The sequence below is a fragment of the Dermacentor silvarum genome, chromosome 8, assembly GCF_013339745.2.
Source record: "Dermacentor silvarum isolate Dsil-2018 chromosome 8, BIME_Dsil_1.4, whole genome shotgun sequence".
Classification (NCBI taxonomy): Eukaryota; Metazoa; Arthropoda; class Arachnida; order Ixodida; family Ixodidae; genus Dermacentor; species Dermacentor silvarum.
In genome coordinates, this window is record NC_051161.1 from 82,455,461 (window position 1) to 82,478,438 (window position 22,978).

Here is a 22,978-nt window from a genome sequence, read left to right on the forward strand (position 1 = left end):
ATGCTGCATTCCCGCGCGGGCTCTCTCCGGCAGATGGCGTGAATGTTCCCCTGAGGCACACAGCCGATTTTGCGGCGCGCTTCAAGTGTCCCGAAGGCTCACCAATGGGCCAAAGGTCTTCTTGTGCTATGTAGGCGCACCAATGGCCTTGTAAGGTTGCCTTGTATCTAACTGACGAGTAAGCTGCGTTATGGTTCCTGGAACACGCGGGGACGATGTATATGCGGTAAAAAAGAACATGTCTGTAGGCACTATATTGTACGTAATGCACCAGTTTATCTGTCATGCTATCGAAAAAGAAGTCAACAGAGCACACATTATAGAGACACTATTAAATGTTCGGATCTCGCAGAGATCACTTTATTCATTATGTTGTAGATGTCACGTACTTAATGTTTTCACTACAACGCATGGAATCCGTACATCTACTGTTTGATAAGAAACTGCGTTCGTACAGCGCATAGGAAGCGCTGAGCCAGTGAAAAAAAAAACTGAACTTTAGTCATTTGCATGTCGAAAGATTGCAATACCATTGACAGATGATAGAAAAATATATGTTCAAGAAAATAAACGAAATTTGAATCAACGGCTGTGTAGGCGTTTGATAGGTTCAATGTGGTCGTCAATGTATGAATGAGTGATCATCTAGCTCTTGTAAGGGTATTACCTGGCGTAGGTACTACGCGATAAAGTCATTCCATTGTGAGCGATATCGTAAATAACACACATATTTGCATGCAAGAGGCCATAGCCGTTCATCACTTACGCTGAGCGTAACAGGGTTATACTTTCAACTGGAAAGGTAATATTGGTGCACACTCAAGTGGCATACTCTTGTGCATACTGACGTGTCAGGCGTACACAAACGTGCCAGGCACGCATTTGACGAGTAATCGACATGTATGCATTCTTTGCGATACTTCTCACGGATGAGTCGCTCTTTTTTTTTACCCATCTTCGGATCCTTGCCAGCATTTTTATGACTCAGGTATATGAATAGTGGAAGCTCGACAAATCATGCGCAAGTAATTGTCGATATCGTCTTGTCTAAACCGGAACAAACTTGACTTCGGCTGCGAAACCACGTTTGAATCTCGTGTATGGCCGGTACTCGATGACCACGTCTCGACCCACCGAGGTGACCACGTTGCCGGGCTTGATTTCGTCACTGCAGAACCTGCACAAGCGAAGATTAAGTGATATTCAACTGTCAAGCAATAAGGTGAGCAGAATAAACAACTTCACAAAAACAAGGCCAGGCGTAGTCATATAAAATATATTGTAGACATAATCTAAACGTTATATTTATGCTATTTCTTCTTTAAAAAAAAGGGGGAAACAGTCAGCCGTAAAGGAGCCTGTGTAGACTGTGAAAAACAGTGTCTTTTTCTTGAACAGGAAGGAATGCAAGTAGATGAGACTTTCGCACCCCGCTGTACAGTAATTATGATCAGTCCGTGACAGGAACATACGAGCGTATTTTTACCTATAACGGACACATTGCAGAAAACCTATCTGGCTTCTGGTAGCATTCATGGAGTTCGATTTTTTTTTATTCTCCGACATGACTGCAAATGTATTTCCAAGAACACTCTGATCATTTGCGGCTGCGTAAAATTTTCCAGTTCGGAGCAAATGATGCTACGGACATTGGAGATTTTTTGAGCATCTTGTGACGGCAGATATAGGTCAACATCGGTAGTACCGAATCTGTTTGGGAACAAACCGAATCAGAACCTTTTTATATTCAATGCGACCAAGCAGCGTGCTCGGTGCCTGTACTCACGTCTGTCCAAGGTAGAGTGACTGCAGTCGGATTTCGAAGCGGTCGTAGATGCAGAACTTGCGAACTCGGCCATAGAGATCAAATGCCCGGAACGTGAGCTGTACCTTGTTGTTTGGCGGAGCCTGCAAACATGAAAGGCTGTAGTGGCTCCACCTGCTAATTACTGTGCTTTACGCAGTTCTATTCGTCATATCACACATAAGGCAGCATGCTAAGTTTACCAATCAACCTTTACCTGAAAAGATTTTGCCAAGAGCTTGAATGGACCCTTGTCAACGGGGTGATGTTCTAAATGCTCGCATGAAATACTTGCACGGGAGTGGTCTGGATTTGCGACTTCGAAATTGCCTTTAGTGTTCAAGTTAACTCACCACCATTCTCACCACCACCAAGCTTCTCTATCATATTAAACTGTCTCTCTCTCTCTCATGCTTTAGCACTTCTATCAATAGGAGTAACATTATTTTGGAACTCTTATCGGAAACCGAAGCGCTAAAAGCACACTGTGTGAACGATGTACTGTAATTGTGCAATTAATGCGTCTGTTACGCTGGCACGAGAAATCCAAAGACTGGAACCTACCTTACTGTGAGCAAGTCTAATTCACCTTAAAGTTTCCTTTGCGGTCAATTTGCTCGTCTGCGAAATTTACCAGTTTCCTGAGTTGCCCGTCATTCATTGCCATTTTCTTTTAGCGAGCGTTGTTCGCATTCATGACACTTTTCCATTACATATACCAGAATTGCCTTTCAAAGAATGATGATATGCCAGGACAAAAAGAGAGAGACTAAAGGGAGGTGAAGGTAGACTTTGTCCGAGACTTTGTCCAGTTTGTTACGCTAACACGTAGGGGTGTTGGCGGAAATGTGCGAAAGAAAACGAAAAAGGTCAAGTTGAGAATATACATCTAGTGTTTCTGGTGCGTCGAAATTTTTATATTATAGTCTTTTGAACACCACCAATATACTGGATCGTTTCATCGCTATGTATGAAATTTTCTTGTGGCGTAGTGGCGAGGGCAAACTTGAAGGATGGGCGGTGAGGCAGCGTCTGCGGATGGTGGGGCAACAAAGTGTCGCTGCTACGAATAATTTACAAACTCCGGCCGCAGCGCCGCTGTCTGTGCAGGTACGGGTTGGTAGCTTACTTGTATCCACCAGACGCAAACACCATCCTGCGGTCTCTGGCTCCTCGGGTAGCCTGGAGATGCGATCGTCTTCGCTCGAATCACGCGACCGCCACAGTTTGGTCGAGCTGCAAAGAAAACGAAGGAAGCGCTTGATTAGCTTCGGTTCCACAAGCATACGTTCATGCATTTGTACATTTTTTCATTCACCTAACGCTGCTTTCATTGTGACCGGACAGGGAAAGCTAACGTGCTGATATGGGCCCCGACACATTGTTTCCTCAGCTTCGGATTCAACATATCCCTCTGAAATATGCCTTGAAGCGAACTTGGGAAATCAAAGCCCAGCTTCATGTTGAGGACATTTTTGTTCGCGAGAAAGACTGCCTCGGCTCATACTCACTGTAGTAAGAACGACGCAGCCTCTCGCATCGCTCGCCCTCCGTGTTGGGTGGGCAGACGCACTTGCAGGTGTGGTCGACGAACCCTTCGTTGGCGCACACTGGTCTGCTCGTGCATGCGGCTAGGTCAAAAAAAAAAGAAGGTAAGGATACAGAAGGATAAGTAAAGAAGGGCTGCTCAAAATAGGCCTAAATACTTCCGTATATATATATATCGCTAGCTGCCACTTTTTGGATTGGCGCTTAATCATCAGTGAGGTGTCTATTTCTGTTTCCTTGAATTCCAGTTCGAGAACTAGAGAGATGTGTCGCATAGCTTTTACGACACTTGGTGGCAATCTTTCGGGCCCAGCGCCGACGTCATGCAGCTCACCCTTTCCATCCATGCTCATGATCAGCGTTTCCACTAAGCCAAGTTTTAAAAATCTGTTACCGCAATCACTACGCTTGTCAACCACATCAAAGCGCGCCCGCATTCATCGTCACCAGTGGCACATGTTAACAGAAGCAGTGTCGAATTCGACTGCAGTATTTGCGGGCGCTAAATAAAAGCCTCGTGTTCGTAAGGGATCTCTGGCCTGCAGCTCCTCTTGCGGCGTCTGGTTGTCGGCTTACCATCGCACCGGTAGAGGAAGTTTGCCTTTCGTCTGTCACGGAAGGTGAGCCCGTTCTGCCTGCGGATCAGCGGCGCAAGCAGCGGGTTCACTGGGCTCAGGGTTTTCATCTCCGGCGACGCCGCGAACGCCTGCACAGCGACAGTTGCGTTGTGTTACTACACATCTACACAAAGCAGTAGCGTATATTTAGCAGGTCTCGCCCGAGATTCGCCTAATATCCCAACCCACAGCCGCGGCTATGCGGCTATGCTGAGCACAATGTCGCATGCTCTCTAGGTCCCAGTCACAGTGGCCACTTTACGACGGAAAGAAAATGCCAATTCTTGTGCAACTCAGTGCGAGATAAATAATCGTTGGTGGGAAATGACAACTGATATAGGCTTCCCGCTACAGCCTCGGTCATCGCCAAATATTCACTTTGGAACGTTACAGCCAATCAGTATGTATCAGAAGCAATGACTCATCTCATTCCAGTGTTGAATGTGCACCTGTGCCAATACAATGACGTTGGATTTAGCATTCTTCCACGCGTCACGCAGGAGCGTCTTACCGTCGGCGAGTAGTGCATGACGGATGTGTAGTCGTATCGTGCGCCGTACTCCCGCTTGTTCTGGTCCGGGTCGAACTGGCTGCGTAGTCCTTGCAGGATGTTGGGGTAGTTGACCACCACGTATCGGCTGCGGTCGGCGCGCGACTGCTCGTGCAGGAACCCGATGGCGTGCCCGATCTCGTGCACCACTGTGCCCAGCTGCCGGCAGAGCGAAGAGAAACAAGAAAGTAGTTACTACAGGGTCCCAGACTCCAAAACTTTAAAAGCGAAAGCGTTAAGGAACCTGTGTCGCAGAAAATTCGGCGCCGCGGCGTCCGTGAGCGAAAACTTCCGTATGTATTTAGGTATATGTATTGCCACGCCTTGCTATGTGACATATTGCAGGTATGTGCGGGTTATAGTGCCGCACCATTCTGTCGCTAAAGTTGCTCATGCCTTGTCTTACATTCTTGACAAAGGTATTCCTCGGAATTTTGAGAATGACAGCCCACAAACAAATGTCACGAAAGAAACACCGACAGCGCATGCCTTTTATGCTAAATTTTTCTCAGACTGAAATATTAAGCGTGCGAAGCAATAACATAAACCTGAAAATTATGTTTTTCTTTTTTTTTTGGTGCGGCTGTGCACTACCTTCGGAATCGGCCCACGCAAGAGGCCGCGTTTCTACCAGAAAGCTCGTCTTCGTGCATAGCCTTCGCCGCCAGCGTTTCCCGGTAAACATTACGGCTACACACGCTGCAGTTGCCGGGAAGCGTGAGAAGCAGTCTGGGATCTTTGAATGCTATCGTGTTCCACTCTTGAAGGCGAAGATTAAGAGTTTCGAATATAATCCCCTTTTCCGTTTAAGTGTTGCGTAACCAGTCGTGGGACACCCTACAGCTAACCTTCGCTCGTAATTTCTTCTTTTCCGAATTCATACGAATCGTTATTTGCAACGCACATCACACTAACGCAAAATAGCTGACTTACGATGGTTGAAGACGTAGTAATATTGTAATATTACAATGTAGTAATATTACATTAGTAGGAAAGTCGTGGATATTCACTGCGCATGCGCAGAATAAACTGTACACTTTAAGTGGATCTTTTAACAACTAGCTAAGATTTCTACCTTAGGTTAATTAAATTTATAGAAAATTGTTGAAAATTGAAAAATGAAGCACCATGTTTGGAACTCCGTAAAACAAAATACATTATCACCATTCTGTAAACTGCACTTATCGACACAATTGAATCGGACAAAATTATTTTATTATAAACCGCTTTGAAATACAACACTGCAATTTGAGTAGGACTTCCGCAAAAATATTGTAAACATTGTAACAACTTAACTTAGGCTGTAAGTTCATGTCAGACTTGTACGTAACAAATTGCATGCAATTAATTACTTGTAATCAATTGCATTTAGTGTCTCAATGACCTGACTGCCTTTGGAACGAGAAAAGTGTGCGTGCGATAGTGGCCTACAATAAACAACTAAAAGTGTGATCGTGGCCTAGTGGTCAGAGCACCGGACCACTGTGCTCCATGATAGAGGTTGGATTCCACCATCGTTCAAACATTTTATTTTTATTAAAGTGAGGCGAGAGATGGAGCTACCCACCCACCGACCTACCTACAGCAAAATGCCAAGAATGATACAAAGAATGCTTCGCGTGAAATAATGCCCTCGGTATGCAATTGGCACTGCTCAAAAGATGCACACATCTGCATGGGTTACCTCATTCTTACGGCCAGATTCCTCCAGCTACGCCTCGATCACCTGAACAGGGCAGGCTTGCAGATTTGCACACTTCTTTATCTTGGAAGTTCTCCATGTCAGCTTTTCATCTATAATTTCAAGGTGCTTATTGATAGGGCACGGAAGGAGCGAGAGGTCGAACTCGGTGCGGCGGTTAGAACCCTGCGAGCAGTCAGAACCGGCCCCGTGCGTAAAGCGCTGGTGATGCGCCTGACTGACCGGAACTTCGTCCAATTTTATACGCTGGAGAGGCACCGGGCTAATCGGCGCTTCTTCTTCGTTACAATAATAAATTTATCTCTCATCTCTGTCTCTCTTTCTCGCTTTCCTAGGCGATAAGAACTGCTGTTCAATTCTTTTTCGCATAGCGCAGTCAATGACATGTCTGACATAGAACTTTTTGGCCGTTAAACGCAGATGTTTCTATCCGTCTGATACGTGACTCACATACACCTATTTTTCAAATGTTAACGCGCGAACAGTAATGTTATGGCTGAGTAATATGCAACTTTATTTCAAAATTACATTACAGATGTGGCTACCTTTTCAAATAATGGCTACGTTTGGTGGCGTGCGTTGCAATTAGTCGTTTGTCTAAAAGGCTAACGAGTGAAGGGAGTTGCGAAAAGACACACCACACGCTGGCCGACAAGTCGAAACGGCGTTTCTATGGCTGGATAGCGATGACCACTTCAGACGTTACTGCCAAGGTATCACCGATGGACAATTTTTCAGTTTTTCACTGGCCCTATCGGAGCGGCTTCATCTCGCCCCAGCAACAATGAAGCACTGTGCTTCACTGAGGACTCAGACGCGAGCACCGCGACATTGAGTAACCAAAATATTCTGCGCCCTTCCCTCCAGCGCGCGTATCAAGAGCGAGGTTTCAATGTCATTGCTGATGCCTTCATAAAAAAAAAAAAAGAAAAGAAAAACTAAAGTAGACGATCAACGAAACTTTTGAAAATCAATTGTTAGTGAAGATAACTACGTGTGAGGGTTGCAGTGGACGCTCTGAAACAGCCAAGCCAGCTTGTTCTATTCGTGCAATGTTATTAAACGTTGAGAGGAAAATGATGTAAAAGTAATCGACAGTTTTTAACAATTGTTCGATTACTTTTGTTGGACAGTATCAATTACAATTTGCAATGATGTAACTCTAATTTTATTTGTTGCTTTATTTTGTGCAACGTGTACAAATCTCGTTCATATGCAAAATTTATTCACTTCGACGCTCTACCGGATGCAGTTTAGAAAACTACGATACCTGGTTTTGGTGCAGAGCTTCAGATGTCTAACTTCTTGCTTGAATTTCTTTTTAATTTCCTGAATTTCGACAACCTTGATAAAGCAATTGAGGAACAAAATCAAAATTCAGCTTTGTAGCTTTAGTTTTCTTTCCAATGCAAAAAATTTGAGTTTTTCTTTTAAATGCAACAAATTTCATTCAAGCCGGTTGAGCGGTTCTCCAATGACTTCATGTCTGTGTTTCACATGCATTTGACGAGAACAATAGGAGTTGCCCTCCAGGTAAGGCTTCCCATTAAAGCGAAACAAGAGAGAGAGAGAGAGAGAGAGAAAGAAAGGCAGGAACTTTCTTGGGATGTCTGAAAGTGCCTACTTGCATCCCCTTCAGCAACGGTGCATTGGCTTCCACTCACCGTCTCACAGCCATCGCCGATCGATATGGGTTGGAGAGAGCCGACGTGGCCGAACCGGGACCAGCACCTGCACCGGATAAATGGCGAGCAGCGGTACCACTTAAGCACAGGTCGGGATATTAAGCGGGCACACATTCATACTCACTCCCCATTATTTTTGTAGGCTATGTGCACTCATACTCGTGCGCGCTCATACTCGTCGGCCCTTACTTTTCAATACTCATACCCAGCCACACTCGCCTCCATAGTCGCTTCCATTCACACTCGCTGACAGTCACTCACGCTCATACTCAGGTCCATTAAAAGTTACCCTCGCTGACCTTTGTTCATACTAACACCAACCGGCATTCACTCCTGTTGAAATGCATGTCCACTCAAACTCACCAGCACTTAGACCCGCTCATATGTCTCCTTACACCCTGTCTCACTCGGTAACGGACTATCTGACGTTTTCAAGGCTGCTGGACCATGTCTCCCTTGTAGCACGTGGAAACATTCATCGTACAAGTTGTAGGAGTACTTAGATGTCATAGGCATTAAAATGACTTGTGCTCTTGACTGTGTGCCTTCTGTTTATGCTTATAGTGGCAGCGACTTTACAATTGCTAGTAGGTACAGCGGGGGCGTGGCACTGCGGGTCACGTGACTTCCACTTAACACGTGTTGTCATGGCAATCGTGGAGCTCCTAGGTGCCTAGGGACATAATCGCTTAGGGACTTTTGAAGCACTGGTCTGCACGGCCGCGCGGCGGCAGCTAGTTACTGAGCGTGGCTCTCTTATCTCCGGGACCGGGCGCAGCGATCTTGCCGAGCGCAGCTCCTACGTGCGTAGGGAGCTAATCGTTTAGGTCGCGTTGAATCTCAGGCGGTGTCTGGGCCACGCCGGCCGCGCTTTATTATTGTAGCGTTTGTTCTACTGGCGGAAATCCTTGCAGTAGTGGTGGTGTGGCTTAACGGCTTTTGATCTCGGTGAACTGTGGTGGCGTAAACAAGCGGATACTGCTCGCGTTTGTACCCCTGTGCCGCGGCGGAAGCCGCGGTGCCGGGCGCCGACGCGAAGCGGCAGTCGTTGGGGTGTTGCGGAGCGCAGCGTAGCAACACCCCAAATAAAAAAATACTGCTCCAGTCAGGTAGACTGCTCCCTCCCTGATAGTGAGATTATATTTGGATCATCAAAACAATGATGCGTTTATTTAGGAATATCATCGTTCCTCTCTCGCAGGCGCGAGGACAAGCGGGTGCGATAGCGAAACGATGATATTCCTAAATAAACGCATCACTGTCTTGAGGATGAGGAGGAACAAACTTTTATTTAAACCAGCAGTTTAGTTGGCTGGACCTAGGTCTCCCACGTGGGGACATCGAGGTCTTGCCTCTTCGCCCCCTCACAGGCTTGCTGGGTAGCGCAGAGTTGGTCGTCGAAGAGAGAGCTGCGCAGGGCGGCGTGCCATCTCGACGAGAGGGTCACGGTATTATTTGTCGGATAGTGGACTTTACATTCCCATAGCATGTGGGGAAGCGATGCTGCCAGTGTCTTACAGATCTTGCAAATGTTACTAGGGTAGGTGTCCGGGTAGATCCTGTGGTAACGTGTTAGTGAGGGGTACGTGTTTGTAACAGGCGAATGGTGGTTGCCTGTGCTCTCTTTAGCTTGTGAGGAGGCCTGGGGAAGGTTCTTCTGTTGAGATAGAATGATTTCGTAAGGTTGTTGTAGCTGGTGAGGCGATCGCGTTCCGCGGGTGCACCTGCGCTGTCTCCGGCATGGTTGACATGGCCTCGTACTACGGAGTAAGCGACCTCGTTGAGGTTGGTGATGTGCGGATGTACGTTGCCGGCGTGCGCTGGGAACCAGACGAGAGTGATTTGCTTTTCAAGTGAGTAAGGGGCTTTGTGTAGGATAGAGCACTGCACGGGCCGATTTTTTCAGCCCGGGCCCGGCCCGGGCCCGTTTTTACGTTGAGTTGTCCGCCCGAGCCCGATCAAAACTTTTATGGCGAGACCCGGGCCCGGCCCGGGCCAGGAAATAATCTACGTTACCCGCCCGGCCCGGTCCGCCACCCCTTCACCTTAGGCCCGAGCCCGGCTCGAAACCAGCCCGAACCCGGCCCGAGACCAAAAATATATGTTTTTAAGAGTTGAGACGCCCGATAATAACTCGCTGCACGTTACATGCACACCACCAGGAAGCCCGAGCCCGGCCCGGGTCCGCGTCAAAAAACGCGAGCCCGACCCGGGCCCGGGTCAAAAAGCACATGCCGTGCCCGAGCCCGGCCCGAGCCCGAGAAAAAACTGCTCTACCCGGCCCGGCTCGGCCCACGGACCGGGCAGGGCCCGGGCTTTCGGGTAAGCCCGAGCCCGTGCAGTGCTCTAGTGTAGGATGCGTAGCGCTTGTTTTGAAAGACGACCTTTGATGTAATTCCTGATTGCCGTGCGGGAATCGCTTACGATGATGTGGCAGTCCGGATCAAGGGTGGCCTGGGTGATGGCCACTTCCTCGGCCGTCTCGGTGTTTTGGGTTACGATGCTGGCGGCATGTTTGAGCGAGCCGCCTACTGTGATAGCCGCGGCGAAGCGGTGCCCGTCTTGATATTCAGCTGCGTCGACGAAGGTGACGCCCGTGGTGTCGCCATAGGATTTAATGAGGGAGGTAGCCCTTGCCTTCCGACGTTCTTTATTGTAGTCCGGGTGCATATTTTTGGGGATAGGGTCGGCGTGTAGCCAAGTCTGTACGTCGCGTGGAATTGGGTATTTGTATTCATGTTGACGGTGGTAGGTGATGCCGAGTTTAGTTCCGGCCCGTTTCTGTGAGGGTGCGATGCTCCAGATGATACCGACGCTGTGCTTCGATTAATTCGTCTATGGTGTTATGGAGTCCTAATTGGAGTAGAAGTTCAGTGCTGGTGTTGTTTGGCAGTCCTAAGGCTAGCTTGTAGGGGCCACGCATAATGATGTCCAATTTAGTCTTTTCTGCTTTGTACCAATTATGGAAGGCGGCGACGTAGGTGATGTGACACATGACGAACGAGTGAACAAGGCGGATGAGGCTTGCTTCTTTCATGCCCTGTCGCCGATTGGTCAGCCGTTTCAGCAGCCGCGATGTATTGGCCGTCTGTCGCAGGATCTTGGATATAGCCATTGAATTTGCGATGATCCGAATATAATCTCACTGTCAGGGAGGGAGCAGTCTACCTGACTGGAGCAGTATTTTTTATGTGGGGTGTTGCTACGCTGCGCTCCGCAACACTCCAACGACCGCCGCTTCGCGTCGGCGCCCGGCACCGCGGCTTCCGCCGCGACACAGGGGTACAAACGCGAGCAGTATCCGCTTGTTTACACCACCACAGTTCACCGAGATCAAAAGCCGTTAAGCCACACCACCACTACTGCAAGGATTTCCCCCACTACAACAAACGCTACAATAATAAAGCGCGGCGGGCGTGGGCCAGACACCGCCAGACAGTCAACGCGCCCTAAACGATTTGCTCCTACGCACGTAGGAGCTGCGCTCGGCAAGGTCGATGCATCCGGTCCCGGAGCCGAGAGAGCCACGCTCAGCGGAGACCAGTGCATCAAAAGTCCCTAAGCGATTATGCCCCTAGGCACCTAGGAGCTCCACGATTGCCATGACAACACGTGTTAAGCGGAAGTCTCCGCTGTACGTACTAGCAATTGTAAACTCGCATACCGGCATGGTCATCTGCGTTTGGTTAACAGCCAGCCAAAACGATATTTAGAAGGAAGAGAAGAGACTGACGTTCCCACCTTTGTCGTCATAAAAAAAAGACAGGAAAGAAAAGTTATTAAATATAATTGTTAGATGACTGCACCTTTTGTCGAGGTTTCTAACTTTTCAGCCGGTCACGCACTTCTTTCAGCCTTTCCTGCTGGAGCGTGAAGGTCGGAAGCTGCGCCACTGAACCGCGGCAAATGAATGAGCCTGGTAACGGTCATTTAATTCTGCTATTATGTGTACATTAAAGTGACCAAGGAGGAAAATAAAAAGTAATTGTGTACGCCTAAAATTATAGAAGTCCTATACAATGACAATGGTAAAAATATTATGAAGAAATAGTTGCCAAAAGATCAGCAAAAATTTAAATGACAACCAATTTTCAAAAGTTAGACCAGAGGAGGACGCTTATGCAACCACCTACGCACAGGTAAGAGCACAGCAATGTCAGCAGCTGAGCACTTTGAAGTAAACAATTAATAATTTAGAGGCTTGGTCACAATTTCGCGATAGTGAGCTCATCAGAAGATGAGGGACTTTCGAATTCTTGTTGCAAATAGTTCGTTGATATTTGACGTTAATTTTAAAACTGGGCAACGATACCGGAATTGTGTGTTTCGGAATTGTGTGAATTGTTTCGGCCGTTATGGTGTCATCTTACTGTTGGGCCGTTTTATATTATTGTAATTTAAGGAACATTGCGTCACAAGTTCGTGATCTCACAAACATGAAAACATAAATATAATGTGGTTCCATGACCTAATTGGTGGTGCCTGCTGATACAAAAATTCTAGTGCCCCGTATTAACACACACACACACACGCAAAAAAAAAAAAAAGCTATTACGCTAGAACTGTGCCTAAGAGATTTCAGCCAGTCCTGATTCTGAACATATTACGAGGTATGTGGCTGGCCAATGGCTAAGTGCACATACACTTACAAATTAAAAGCTAAGCGAATGCTGTCCTTGATTGCCAGTGCTGCTATAAAAGAGAAACGCGAGTGGGATATACATTTTGACCATCCTGTATAGCAGCTGTGCAACATACCCTCTGCCCCTGATGAAAAGTATGAAGTCCGTGGTTGTGTCGTCCTTCTGAAGCTCGCGGAACATAAGACACGAGTTGTTCATCCAGTGTGCGACGCCCTGCCGGATCAGGTCCGCTTCGTTGACCGCTGCGTGGAAATGTCAGTGGAAACTCGATTAAGACGGTTGTTACCGCGTACTACGTTGTGAATGTCGTAACTTGTCAGGGTACTTGTATATAAAATATTAATCCAACCTAGACTGGGGTATGCCTGTACTATTTATGACAGCCACCAGGCTGATGTGATCAACACTCTGGAATCAGTCCAGAACCGAGCTGTGAAGTTCATTTGTTCTTACTACTTCTATACCACGGGTACTTTAGCTTTAAAATTCTAATTGTGTATTCCCTTGCTCGCCTCCCGTCGTAAAGCTGCATGCCGCCTTTGCTTATTTTAGCTGTCCTTTCATTGACTACCCACCTCTTAACCAAATCATCATTCCAGCACATCACTTCTCCCGCGTAACGCATCCTAAGGCTGTGTGTCTATCACGCGCTCATTCCACTGCATATCAACGTTCTTATTTTTTTTGTATGTACCCAGCCAGAGAATGGAAAACGTTCCTTCTAACATCGCCCTCATCGCCAACATTTTTCGTTTATAGGTTTCTAACGAAGAACATCTGTTAACTCATGCCACCTAACCTGACTCGCCATTTTTCTTTCTGCCCACTCCTCCTGCAACGTTCCAATTCTTGGGACCTTTGAGTTAATATCAATGCATAAAGAAGTATATTGTGGATGAGAAAATAACACTTTAGTCCCACAGGAACTGAGGCCTGTAGTCCAAGCCTTGTTGGTGGGTTGAGGCCTCCTGGTTAAGCACATTACTGATATTCTTCACCAGAAGTGGTAACCATAAGTTTTAGAACATTAGTGGGGAGTTGTGCACTCCTCCCAGCTGGCGGGACGCTTGCTCGATGGAAGTTTAGAAAGTATTGAGTTTTTCAAAACGTAGGTCGTGGGACACTCACACAAGGTGCGTTTATTCGAGTTATAGGCTCCGCAGTGCTAACAAGTTGTGAAGCCTGTGTCACCGTTGATATAATCTGTGTAGTGTTACGTCAGTAATGTGCGTGTTTGTGCTTTTCGCACGACTAAGGCTTCCGTTCTCGATTGTTCAGAAGGTAACGCAGACACTTGACGGGGCTTGATTTACTGGATGTCCTCCAATAAAGCAACATAAAAATATAGTGAGGGGTAGTGTTTGAGCATTTTCATCCGGTGTTCGAACAGGCACACAAAGAGTGTTTCCTAATTTGCGGGTGTAAGTCATTCCCGCCAATCACCCCAACTTTGTTCGTGCTACGACCTTGTGGTAGTAGCTACAACACTCACAGCTCTCGCTGATCTTATAAGGCACGATTCCTCCCGGCCAGGTAATGTTCCTGGAAGGCACCAGGGCGTACATGTCCAGCAGGTCACGCTCGGTCATCAGCATGTCCCCCTGGAACATCGCCTGGCCGCCATCCAGCTTCGGAACTTCGTGCAGCATCTGCTGGTACTGCACACGGCAAAGAAACAATCAATGCGTGTGTGGGATGAGTGGAAAGGCTGCGTAAGGACGGCTACTCTATTAACGAAACAAGTCGGGGGAATGAAGACACTCGCTACGTACTGGTATTCGATTTCTACAAAAAGCGAGTAATGTTTTGTGGGTCCATTCGCTCCTAACGCTCTAGCGCAACGTCATGGCAGAGGGTTTTCCACTTTGTAGAAGATGCTTGCTGCTACACTCGTCGTGCAAATGGCTTTAGTACGGACTGACGTTCACCTATGTCGGCAGCTGTGCATCTGTGCATGTGCGCGGTATCCCTCTTTTTTAATCCTATCTCTCTACTTCTTCCTTCCCTTTTCCGCAGTGTAGGGTAACAAATCAGATTTTTTGCACAAGCCGACATTCCCGTCTTTTTCCTTTCCTTAGTGTATCACAAATATGAAGTTCCAGCGCTGTTTTCAAGCTGTTTAGTCTTTTAGTGTATCATATATCAGAAGCGCCGATGTGGCGAGGAGAAAAGGTAGATTGGTAGAGTTTTGGGCTCACGAGTGAACCAAACTCTAGCGAGCGACATCAACGTAAGAGGTGATTCTTCAGTGAGCAGTCATTCACTGAGCCCATCGATAACTCAAAGCACTGATGTGTTTCACCGCTGCACGTATTCAATATGGGCCTACTAAGAGACGACATGGCTGTGGTAAAAGTTTTCAGCATCATGTGCGTGAGTGCATGCGTGTGTGCGTACCCAATACCCCAGTAGTGACGCTTACTACCACTTCGAGTTACTTTTGGTTGAACGGCATTGAATACTATATTACAATAAATTTAAAGCCTACGCTGAATTGTCGCCGTTATATTTCAACCAATTTGCTAAAATGCACGTTGTATTGCTTGTCCCGTCGATCGGGCGGCGTGCCACAGACAGGTTGGTGGAATGGGTTAAAGCTTTTGTAACCTTAGGTCTAATAGTGACGATTACCTTATTATACTACATTTAAAGCCTACGCTAAAACATCCGGTATATTTCGATCAATTTACTGCCAAGTAATTTGTATTTCTTATCCAATCGATTGGGCTGTGCGTCAGAGACAGGCTGGTAGAATGAATGGGCTAAAGTTTTTGTAAACTTCCAGTTACCTTTGGCTAATAAGTGTTGTATGCCATATACCGTGTGTCCCAGCTAACGTTAGCCAAGCTGTTCAGGAACAAAAAAGATAATAAAAATATGATGCAATTTTTAGAAAAAAGAGGTCCTAGTGGCGCTATAACGTAAACTGATTCCAATCTGTTTTGATTCTAAACTCCTGACGTCATATGTACGTAACCACCGATGCAAGCATCGGGCGGTGACCCGCAGCGTTGTCTGAACAACCCAATCAAGCACTCTCCTCGTAGGAGGTCACCTTTGTTCGCTTTCAAAACCAATAGCATTGTCTACACTCACCGGTTTTTCTTATTTAATTGGCTGACAAGAGGCGAGGAACACGCTCTAGTGGAGAGGGTTTCGATGGGGCCGAGCAAGCACAGTGAAAATAGACAACCGAATGAAGAGGGTGCTGCCGGCTTCTCCGATTGGTCCGCTTCGCCTTACTTAGCTTGCGGTGGCTAGTCGAAAATTGGGGCGGCGTGCAACGGAAGGATAAGAATGCCGATAAAACGGATCCTCAGCAAGGAAGACTTGGCAGAGCGATGTCGTATGCATGTCGAAAGGGCTCGATAACGTTTTACTGCCACGCAAAAATGTTTATCATGCGCAACTAAATACATGCTTTACAGGCAGGTGCGAGTAGCGAGGGCCTGAGCGATCGGCGTGCTAAAGCTGCAGAAATATTACATATCTTTTTCTCAGATTCCGCAATCCGTAAGTTGTTGTCGCCGAGATGCACATGTTGCGTCAGCATCAAGGTGTCAGGTGGTGAAATCACTTTTACTCCCTACACATAAGCCAGTGTTTAAAGTGCTTAAGTGCTTAAGTGTATAAGCCAGTGCATAAAGTGCTTCTTTAAACGTGCGCTGTCGATTAAAAGTAGCAGATCTAATCTATTTCCTTTCTTAGTGTTCACAGAAAAAGAATAAGTAAGAAAGAAAAGCTTGAGAACATGTGCTTGCGGTGGCTTTAATATTATAACATGGTTGCTATAAATATCCTGAATATTATCTGCTTTAACGATATCTGCCACGCCATATCAGTGCGTTTTTAGTATAGTAGCGTGCACAGATACCAGTTCTGAGTTTCTACGCACGTCTACGTTCTTAAGTCTGCTTGACCTATATAGACTCTTTGTAACCTAAATAAACTAGAGAAATGACTTCGTCGCAACCACTTACCATTTGCGATTTTTCTCGTTCCTCTTGGATTACCTCTGGCTGCTCGGAGACGAGGTGTTGAATTGCCTGTTTCGAGAAGAAGTGAAAGCGCACCAAGATCAGCTGGAATCGCATGACGACACAATAACATTTTGTTTGTCTAAGGACTTCATGATGTGAAGCAGGTATTGACCTAACGTACGATTAGTCTTGTAGTGCACGAAGCACCAAAGGCAAGGAATATTTACTTTGCCAACCAGCATGGTTGCATACACAATGATCGGCATAAGAAAAAATAACGCAATCAACACAGCACGTATAGTGCAACAAGGCATCAAGTACAACCACACGCGTAATTCGGGGGACGTGAGTTCGCTCCCCACCTGAGGTAAGTTATATTTTGGTGCACTTTCATTTCTCTTTACAAACAAATGAAATAAATTCCTCTATGCTGTTTCTGGCTTCATTGTCGATTACATCGTATGGTTGTGATTTACGAAAAATCGAGCTCCTCCGATTCCCATGTGCGTCTCGCTCAAATCATGTGTAGCATCCGGGCACAGAATGGCTAATATCTTTTGAAGTAGACGAATTGACGGCATGTGAACACGTGATTTGTGTGCGCTGTTGATTTCAGCTTCTTCTACAAAAGCAATTCTTAAAAAGGACACCACTCGATAATTGCAGTAGACGACATATCAAAGAAAGCGCCGGCCAATCCCAAACTCTTCATGTGCTTGTCCCACGGTGGGGCCCTCGGGGCAGAAATAAAGGAGGACAGTTCTCCCAAAACAAACCATTATTGTAAGCGAGCTCGACAATTTTGTCTGTAACACGCTGTTTTAACTCGTGTTGTAGGGCATTTGCAAAGGGGTTGAAAGCCCATACGAGGCCGTAATAAATATAGCCCCCCCCCCCCCCCCCCCCGCATAGCAACGTTCTGAATTTCAATTTGCAATCAGAAATGTCATGAGCTCTTTAACAGATCTAGTTCAATACAAGTTGTGAGCCCGTCTGTAAGACTATCTGAGAAAGCACATGAAAATATTACGTTTTATCAGGCATAGATTCTTTTTGTATCAGTAGTTTGCGAGAAACTCGAGGTTTATTGACTGAGACAATATGGCAAGTTACGCCTACTGATGAACCCGCTATCCCAAAATCATAGCTAACACACACATATCCAAAACAACATGAGACATAAAAGTAAAAATAAATAGTATGCACCGCGATTTTCTAGGTGGCATCGCGAGCTTTAACTTCAAATCTATCACGCGTAATTTGCAGGGAAACTCTAGATATTCGTTACGAAGGCTCCATCATCTACGTCTCATGCCCGTCGAGTTTCTTACCTCTTCATACTGCGCGCAGGCAAGTCCTAGTAGCGTGAACAAAAGCGTTGCGCCTCTGGGTATCATTCCGACTTTCGAGTAGCTCCTCCGCGTTGGGGCTTGTCAGTGACAATTCGTTTCCAGGAATCAGCAGCAACAAATAGATGAATCCCGTCGGAGGGCGTCGCTGTACAACTACGGAAGAAAGCACTTCTTCCAAACAGCAGAGCAGCACAAGAGAAGCTGAACGTTTCCAGTTGTAAGTCCTTAAAGTAGCGCGTAGAACTCAAAAACTTGGGGCCGTAACCCTGTTTTGTAAGGAGGCCGTCCGGCTGCTGCGGCACGGGTTAACGTCCCGGCGACGAAACGGCACTGCGCACGTGTAGGGCACCGGCACCACTGGAACGCTGCCGAGCTTATACGAGTTTCTATCAGGAAGCGTCGGGCCAGAGCGGACGCATCCACAAGCATACGGCTGCGAAAGACGGGACGAGAAGGGGTATTACTGCTACGGCGCGACATTTTGAAAGGAAAGCGATAAAACCGCGACACACCTTAGCAGCTCGGCGGGCATCCTGTGGAAAGCGGCGCGTAAAGGCGGCGGCGAGGAGCGGAACTGGAGGCGGAAGTCAGGTGCCATGTCGGGGCATACACACTCGGGACCAAGCCCCGACGGCTTCCGCGCTCGCCGTCCAGGTTCCTCGGGGGTGGGTGGTGGGTGCGGTATTTCTATTGCTTAAAGTGGTCGCACATTTGTAGTTAAAAAAATTGGCGAGAGCTTATTCGTCGACCCGGTTTCAGCGAGAAACAGTTAGCATTCAGTTCAGCGTCGAGGGTCACCGTGACTGACACCCTTAATCTGCAACGCTTTCGTTGATGACTGAGCCACGGCATACGCGGAGTTGACCCCCTCGTAGCGTGCACGTGGCCACGTGTGCCCCATATCTAAAAGTGGTGGTGGCCCTTCTGCTGGTGCCAGCGGCTGAGGCAGGCAGGGTGTCTGGTTTTGCTGCATTATGAACAACCAGAAAAAAAAAAAGAAATCAAAGGTTGTGACAGCTGGCAGTTGAAGCAGCGTTCGTCCAGGCCGTATTCTCGGTCCATCACTTTCGGGGATGTCACTTTCAGCGGACGCTGAATGGCTAAGCCAGCGGGCAGAACGCCCATCGCTCAAACACGACGTCGCTTCAGACGCCACGCCATGAAAAAGTCAAATGCTGTCGTACAATCTACTTTTCCTGAGCACTATAAATGACCACTGAGAGTTCCTTTTAAGTGCGGAGCACTTAAGTAGCCCGGGCTGTTGGCGTCTAATGTGTCATGGGTCATGTCGTCACGCTCAGAAAACACAAGCGCAAAACTGGGCCACACCCTGCCACAAGCTTGGCTTGGCGGTCCCTACGTGGGACTATAGCCGGGTGACACGGGGTCTCCCCTGCGTCTTCTCTGGACCTAAATAAATATATTTCACTCACTCACTCACACCATGCCAATACCAGCGCAAAACCGGGTAAAATTAAACTAACTAGAATAATATCAAATAGAAGAATACTCATGAATTAATCGAATTATTTACAGAAATTTCTTAAAATCGCTTCTAACACGTCCGGATGATACCGGCGCAGTGCAAGAGAGGATAAAGCAAGATAAACACAACAGAAACACAAGATAAACACAAGGGAAACACCGGCGTACGTATCACTGCTCTGCACTTCCACAGCTTTCATGTTGAGTGGAACTGCATAATAAAGAACTGAGGTTTGAACAGCATTATATACCGCCGATTTTACCATTGCATTTGAAACGTTGCGAGGCGAGAAGAGGCAGCGACTTCCGACGCTACTCGACGAGTGTCCAGTTCTCTCATAGAGAAAAATTCTCTATCTTTCTCTGGTCGAAACCTGCTGAGCCGCCGTGAGAGGCATCGGCTGTAGTCACGGACACCGCGCGTGCTCGGATCGAACATGGGGAAAAACGGACGGCGTCGGCAGCACCTCTGCGCGTTGCCTCGTTGGTGATGCCATGCGCGTTCGTTATCCGAAAGGGCGCGCCTCACAGATTGTTTTAGGGGCGAAGCTCCTTAGGGTGTGGGTCTGGCCCTCCTCTGTAGTATGTAGTAGTAGTAGTAGTAGTAGTAGTAGTAGTCGTCGTCGTAGTAGTAGGTAGCCAGGTCTACTTTTATGAAAAAAAAAATTCCGAAAGTTGTGTCCGCTAGCGCGGAATCGAACCAGGGACCCCTCACTCCCCAACGCGCGGCGCTAGCCACTACGCCACGAAGCGCGCATGGACACACGCACCACGATGACAATAAATACCCAACATTAACGAAAGACTGCGCGTTTCTAACGCGTTTGTGCTAGCGCGTTACGGCCCGTGTAAGAAGCTGGTGTAAGACGCTGTGGCCTCTCCGCCTTACCCCCGTATTCACAAACGCTCCTCGACTTGACTTGCCACCGCCTTGGGCAGCGCGTTCGAAACGCGTTGAAGGCGGTGGCAAGCAGGGGCGTAGCCAGAAATTTTTTTCGTTTTTTTTTTTTTGGGGGGGGGGGGGAGGGGTTTCACCGGCCCGACCGGGGGGGGGGGGGGAGGGGGCAAACTTCTGCTTTCTTTTACGTCACGTGATCGCTAATATATGTCCCGTAGTTTAAGCAGACCCTATACATGTATATCAAAGACATGGGACCCAACCCCTCGCGTGTACGTGTGCTTGTGAAGAACTTAAGTAAAAAGTAAAGTAAGCTCAGTAAATACGGTAAGTACGACAGGTACAGTCGGCGTTTGGAGCAACGGTCTCTCATCGCGCCACTGAATGGACCAGTCTTCGAAAACGCATCATTGAGAATACTCGTGCGATCGGAGAAGACATCATTAATTGTTCATTTCCGTTAAGCGTAAATGGCGTCGTCCTCGTCGGGGCGAAGTCAAGGACGGCTACACGCGTGAAAATGCACGTGTGACCAGGCTATACCTATACTCCCATAGCAATAGCTTGTTCGCTGCGTCTTTGCACTAGCAAACTTAAATGCGCGCAAAAACGCGCAATGCTTTTTTTTTTCTCCAAGCTTTCGTCGCCCTGCTCCCTGAAAGGAGAGTGTTGCATTTCCTGCGGCAAGTGCATGGGCCGCTGTGTCTTCCGCTGTGTGCGAGCGTGCAGCCGTCATTTGCCTTTACGTCAACAGATTCAGAATTGTACAGACTATTTCACCGCATAGCATAGATATAGCATGTGTACGCATTTAAAGTAGTGCGTGCAACTCATTTCTGCTTCACTTACGCCGGTACAAACAGGAAGCGGCCTTGTACCTTACAGAATCTCGACTAATTATTGTACTAGTGATGCCGGAATGAACTCCGGTCTTGTTGAGTGCATAGTGCACATAATCAATTTCTCACGACGCGTGAACTCCGACGAGAACTGCCAGCGCCTGCAACAAGAGGTTACTTACGCTGTACTGCGCACAGCAGTAATTCATGCTTGTTAGCGGTCTGTTTCGTGCATTCTGTTGCGAGTCGGTGGAATTTCACTGCTGTCATCAACCCCTTTGTGTGTACATTGCTGGTTTGGGATTCCACAACAAAACAGCAACTATACCAGCCTTCCGCAATTGATGGTTTGGGATTCAACAACACAACAGTAATCACCAGCCTTCCGTAGGGGCGCAATCGCAAACAAGAGAAGTTTCTCGCGCAGACTAAGCCTACGTTCATACTTGGGAAGCGGCAAGCGGGCGGAAAGGCCAAAGCGGGCGCAAAATTTTTTCTGCGCCTGTCCAAGTTGTTCACATTTGTTTTGCTACCGCCGCGGCCGCCGCTGCCGTTTTCGTCCAGATCCATCTCGTCTGCGTACGTTTGTCGGCGTGATGGCGTTCATTATCGCCTTATTTCGAGCGGTATGTTCATTCTTTGACCCACGTACCGTCATCAAAAGTGATCATTTTACGCAACTTCGCGTGCCATCTGCGACCTTCGGTAAATTCCTCGTTGGCGTTCCGTAATTCTCCTCACACGGGCGCGGTAGCGCTCAGTCACAGGCTGGTGCCTAGGCGTGATATTTCTTTAATAGCTTTTATTTACAAGTTGTAATAACATTTCATCATTTCGTATTGTCGGCGCCTCCAGGACACCAAAGGGCAACGGGAACACCACAGCTAAAACCCGGGCTGGCTCTTGGGTTGGGGCTTTCCAAAGCCTGCGCGTCCTACGTGAGACCTACGCTCCCAATCTATCATCGCGACGAGAAAAGTACCCCGCGACTTCTGCAACATACCGTACACGTGCGAGGAGAATTATGGAGCGCCAACGAGGAACCTGCCTAACTATTGTCTGCCGTGGAAGTGGAAGAAGAAATGGCTTTTATACTTCTACCTACTTCTTTTCTAGAAATGGACAATGAATAAACGGAAGACGCGGACACCTCGGAAACGGCGGTGGTGGGTTCGCCTGGCTTTGCAAAAGCGCGAGAAGTTGGGTCACGCCAAGGCTGCGTTGCCGCACCTCCGGTCGCGCGACGTTGAATACTATCGCGAGTATTGCTGACAGTACGTTTTAGTGCCACTCTTGTCGTAGAGCAAGGTCTGGTTGTTGATCGCGTCGATCAGCATTACAGCCTACGCTTTTGGTGCCATGTTCAATTTTACGACCGGTTTTTTCATGCTAGTGTAGCTTTCAGTGAAGCAGAACGACTTTCCGCCGCGTTTCCGCTTCGCCATGGCGAAAAACTCGGCCCGAGACCGATTTGGCTCGCAGCCTGTTTTTCTGCCTGTTTTGCAGCCTAGGCGGGAGGATTTTTGCAAGATTTTGCCGCTTCCGACAGCTTCGAGACCAAGTGTGAACGTAGCCTAAGACGATCTCGGCGTGGCTCGGGGGCCGGGGCAAATCTCGAAGAAGGAACTTCTTCCGGAAATGCAGACGCATTACAGCGAGTATCGTTCAGGGGAATTCAGGAGTTCAAGAATTCAGTCCGCACGGCGCGAGCGCGGCCTAACCGGCACCTGAGGGGAAGCGGCGGAAATGTATACCGGATATTTCGACCACCTGGGGTCTTTAACGTGCACCTAAATCTAAGTAAACGGGCCTCGAGCGTTTTTGCCATCATCTAAAATGCGGCTGCCGCATTTGTTGCACATTTTTTGCTTAAGA

General features: G+C 47.6%; 1 protein-coding gene across 1 annotated transcript; it reads right to left on the bottom strand.

Moving 5' to 3' along the window:
• Positions 1-317: 317 nt before the first annotated feature.
• LOC119461498 (blastula protease 10) lies at positions 318-18,304 on the bottom strand. Its single transcript, XM_037722835.2, has 11 exons — positions 17,861-18,304; positions 16,530-16,595; positions 14,042-14,207; positions 12,665-12,791; positions 7,886-7,952; positions 4,481-4,678; positions 3,929-4,058; positions 3,316-3,435; positions 2,934-3,040; positions 1,787-1,908; positions 318-1,177 (listed from the first exon to the last, which is right to left on the bottom strand). The coding sequence occupies exons 1-11, from the start codon at positions 17,924-17,926 to the stop codon at positions 1,048-1,050; spliced, it is 1,299 nt and encodes a 432-aa protein (XP_037578763.1). The 5' UTR covers positions 17,927-18,304; the 3' UTR covers positions 318-1,047.
• Positions 18,305-22,978: the final 4,674 nt, after the last annotated feature.

What these genes read in the sequence shown, in the direction of transcription:
- LOC119461498 (XM_037722835.2), bottom strand. Translation starts at nt 17,926, where the DNA reads ATGATACCCAGAGGCGCAACGCTTTTGTTCACGCTACTAGGACTTGCC. An exon ending in CTTCCTCTACCGGTGCGATG is followed by an intron (nt 3,436 to 3,928) that starts GTAAGCCGACAA and finishes TTTTTGACCTAG; the next exon opens with CCGCATGCACGAGCAGACCA. An exon ending in TCACTCTACCTTGGACAGAC is followed by an intron (nt 1,178 to 1,786) that starts GTGAGTACAGGC and finishes TCGCTTGTGCAG; the next exon opens with GTTCTGCAGTGACGAAATCA.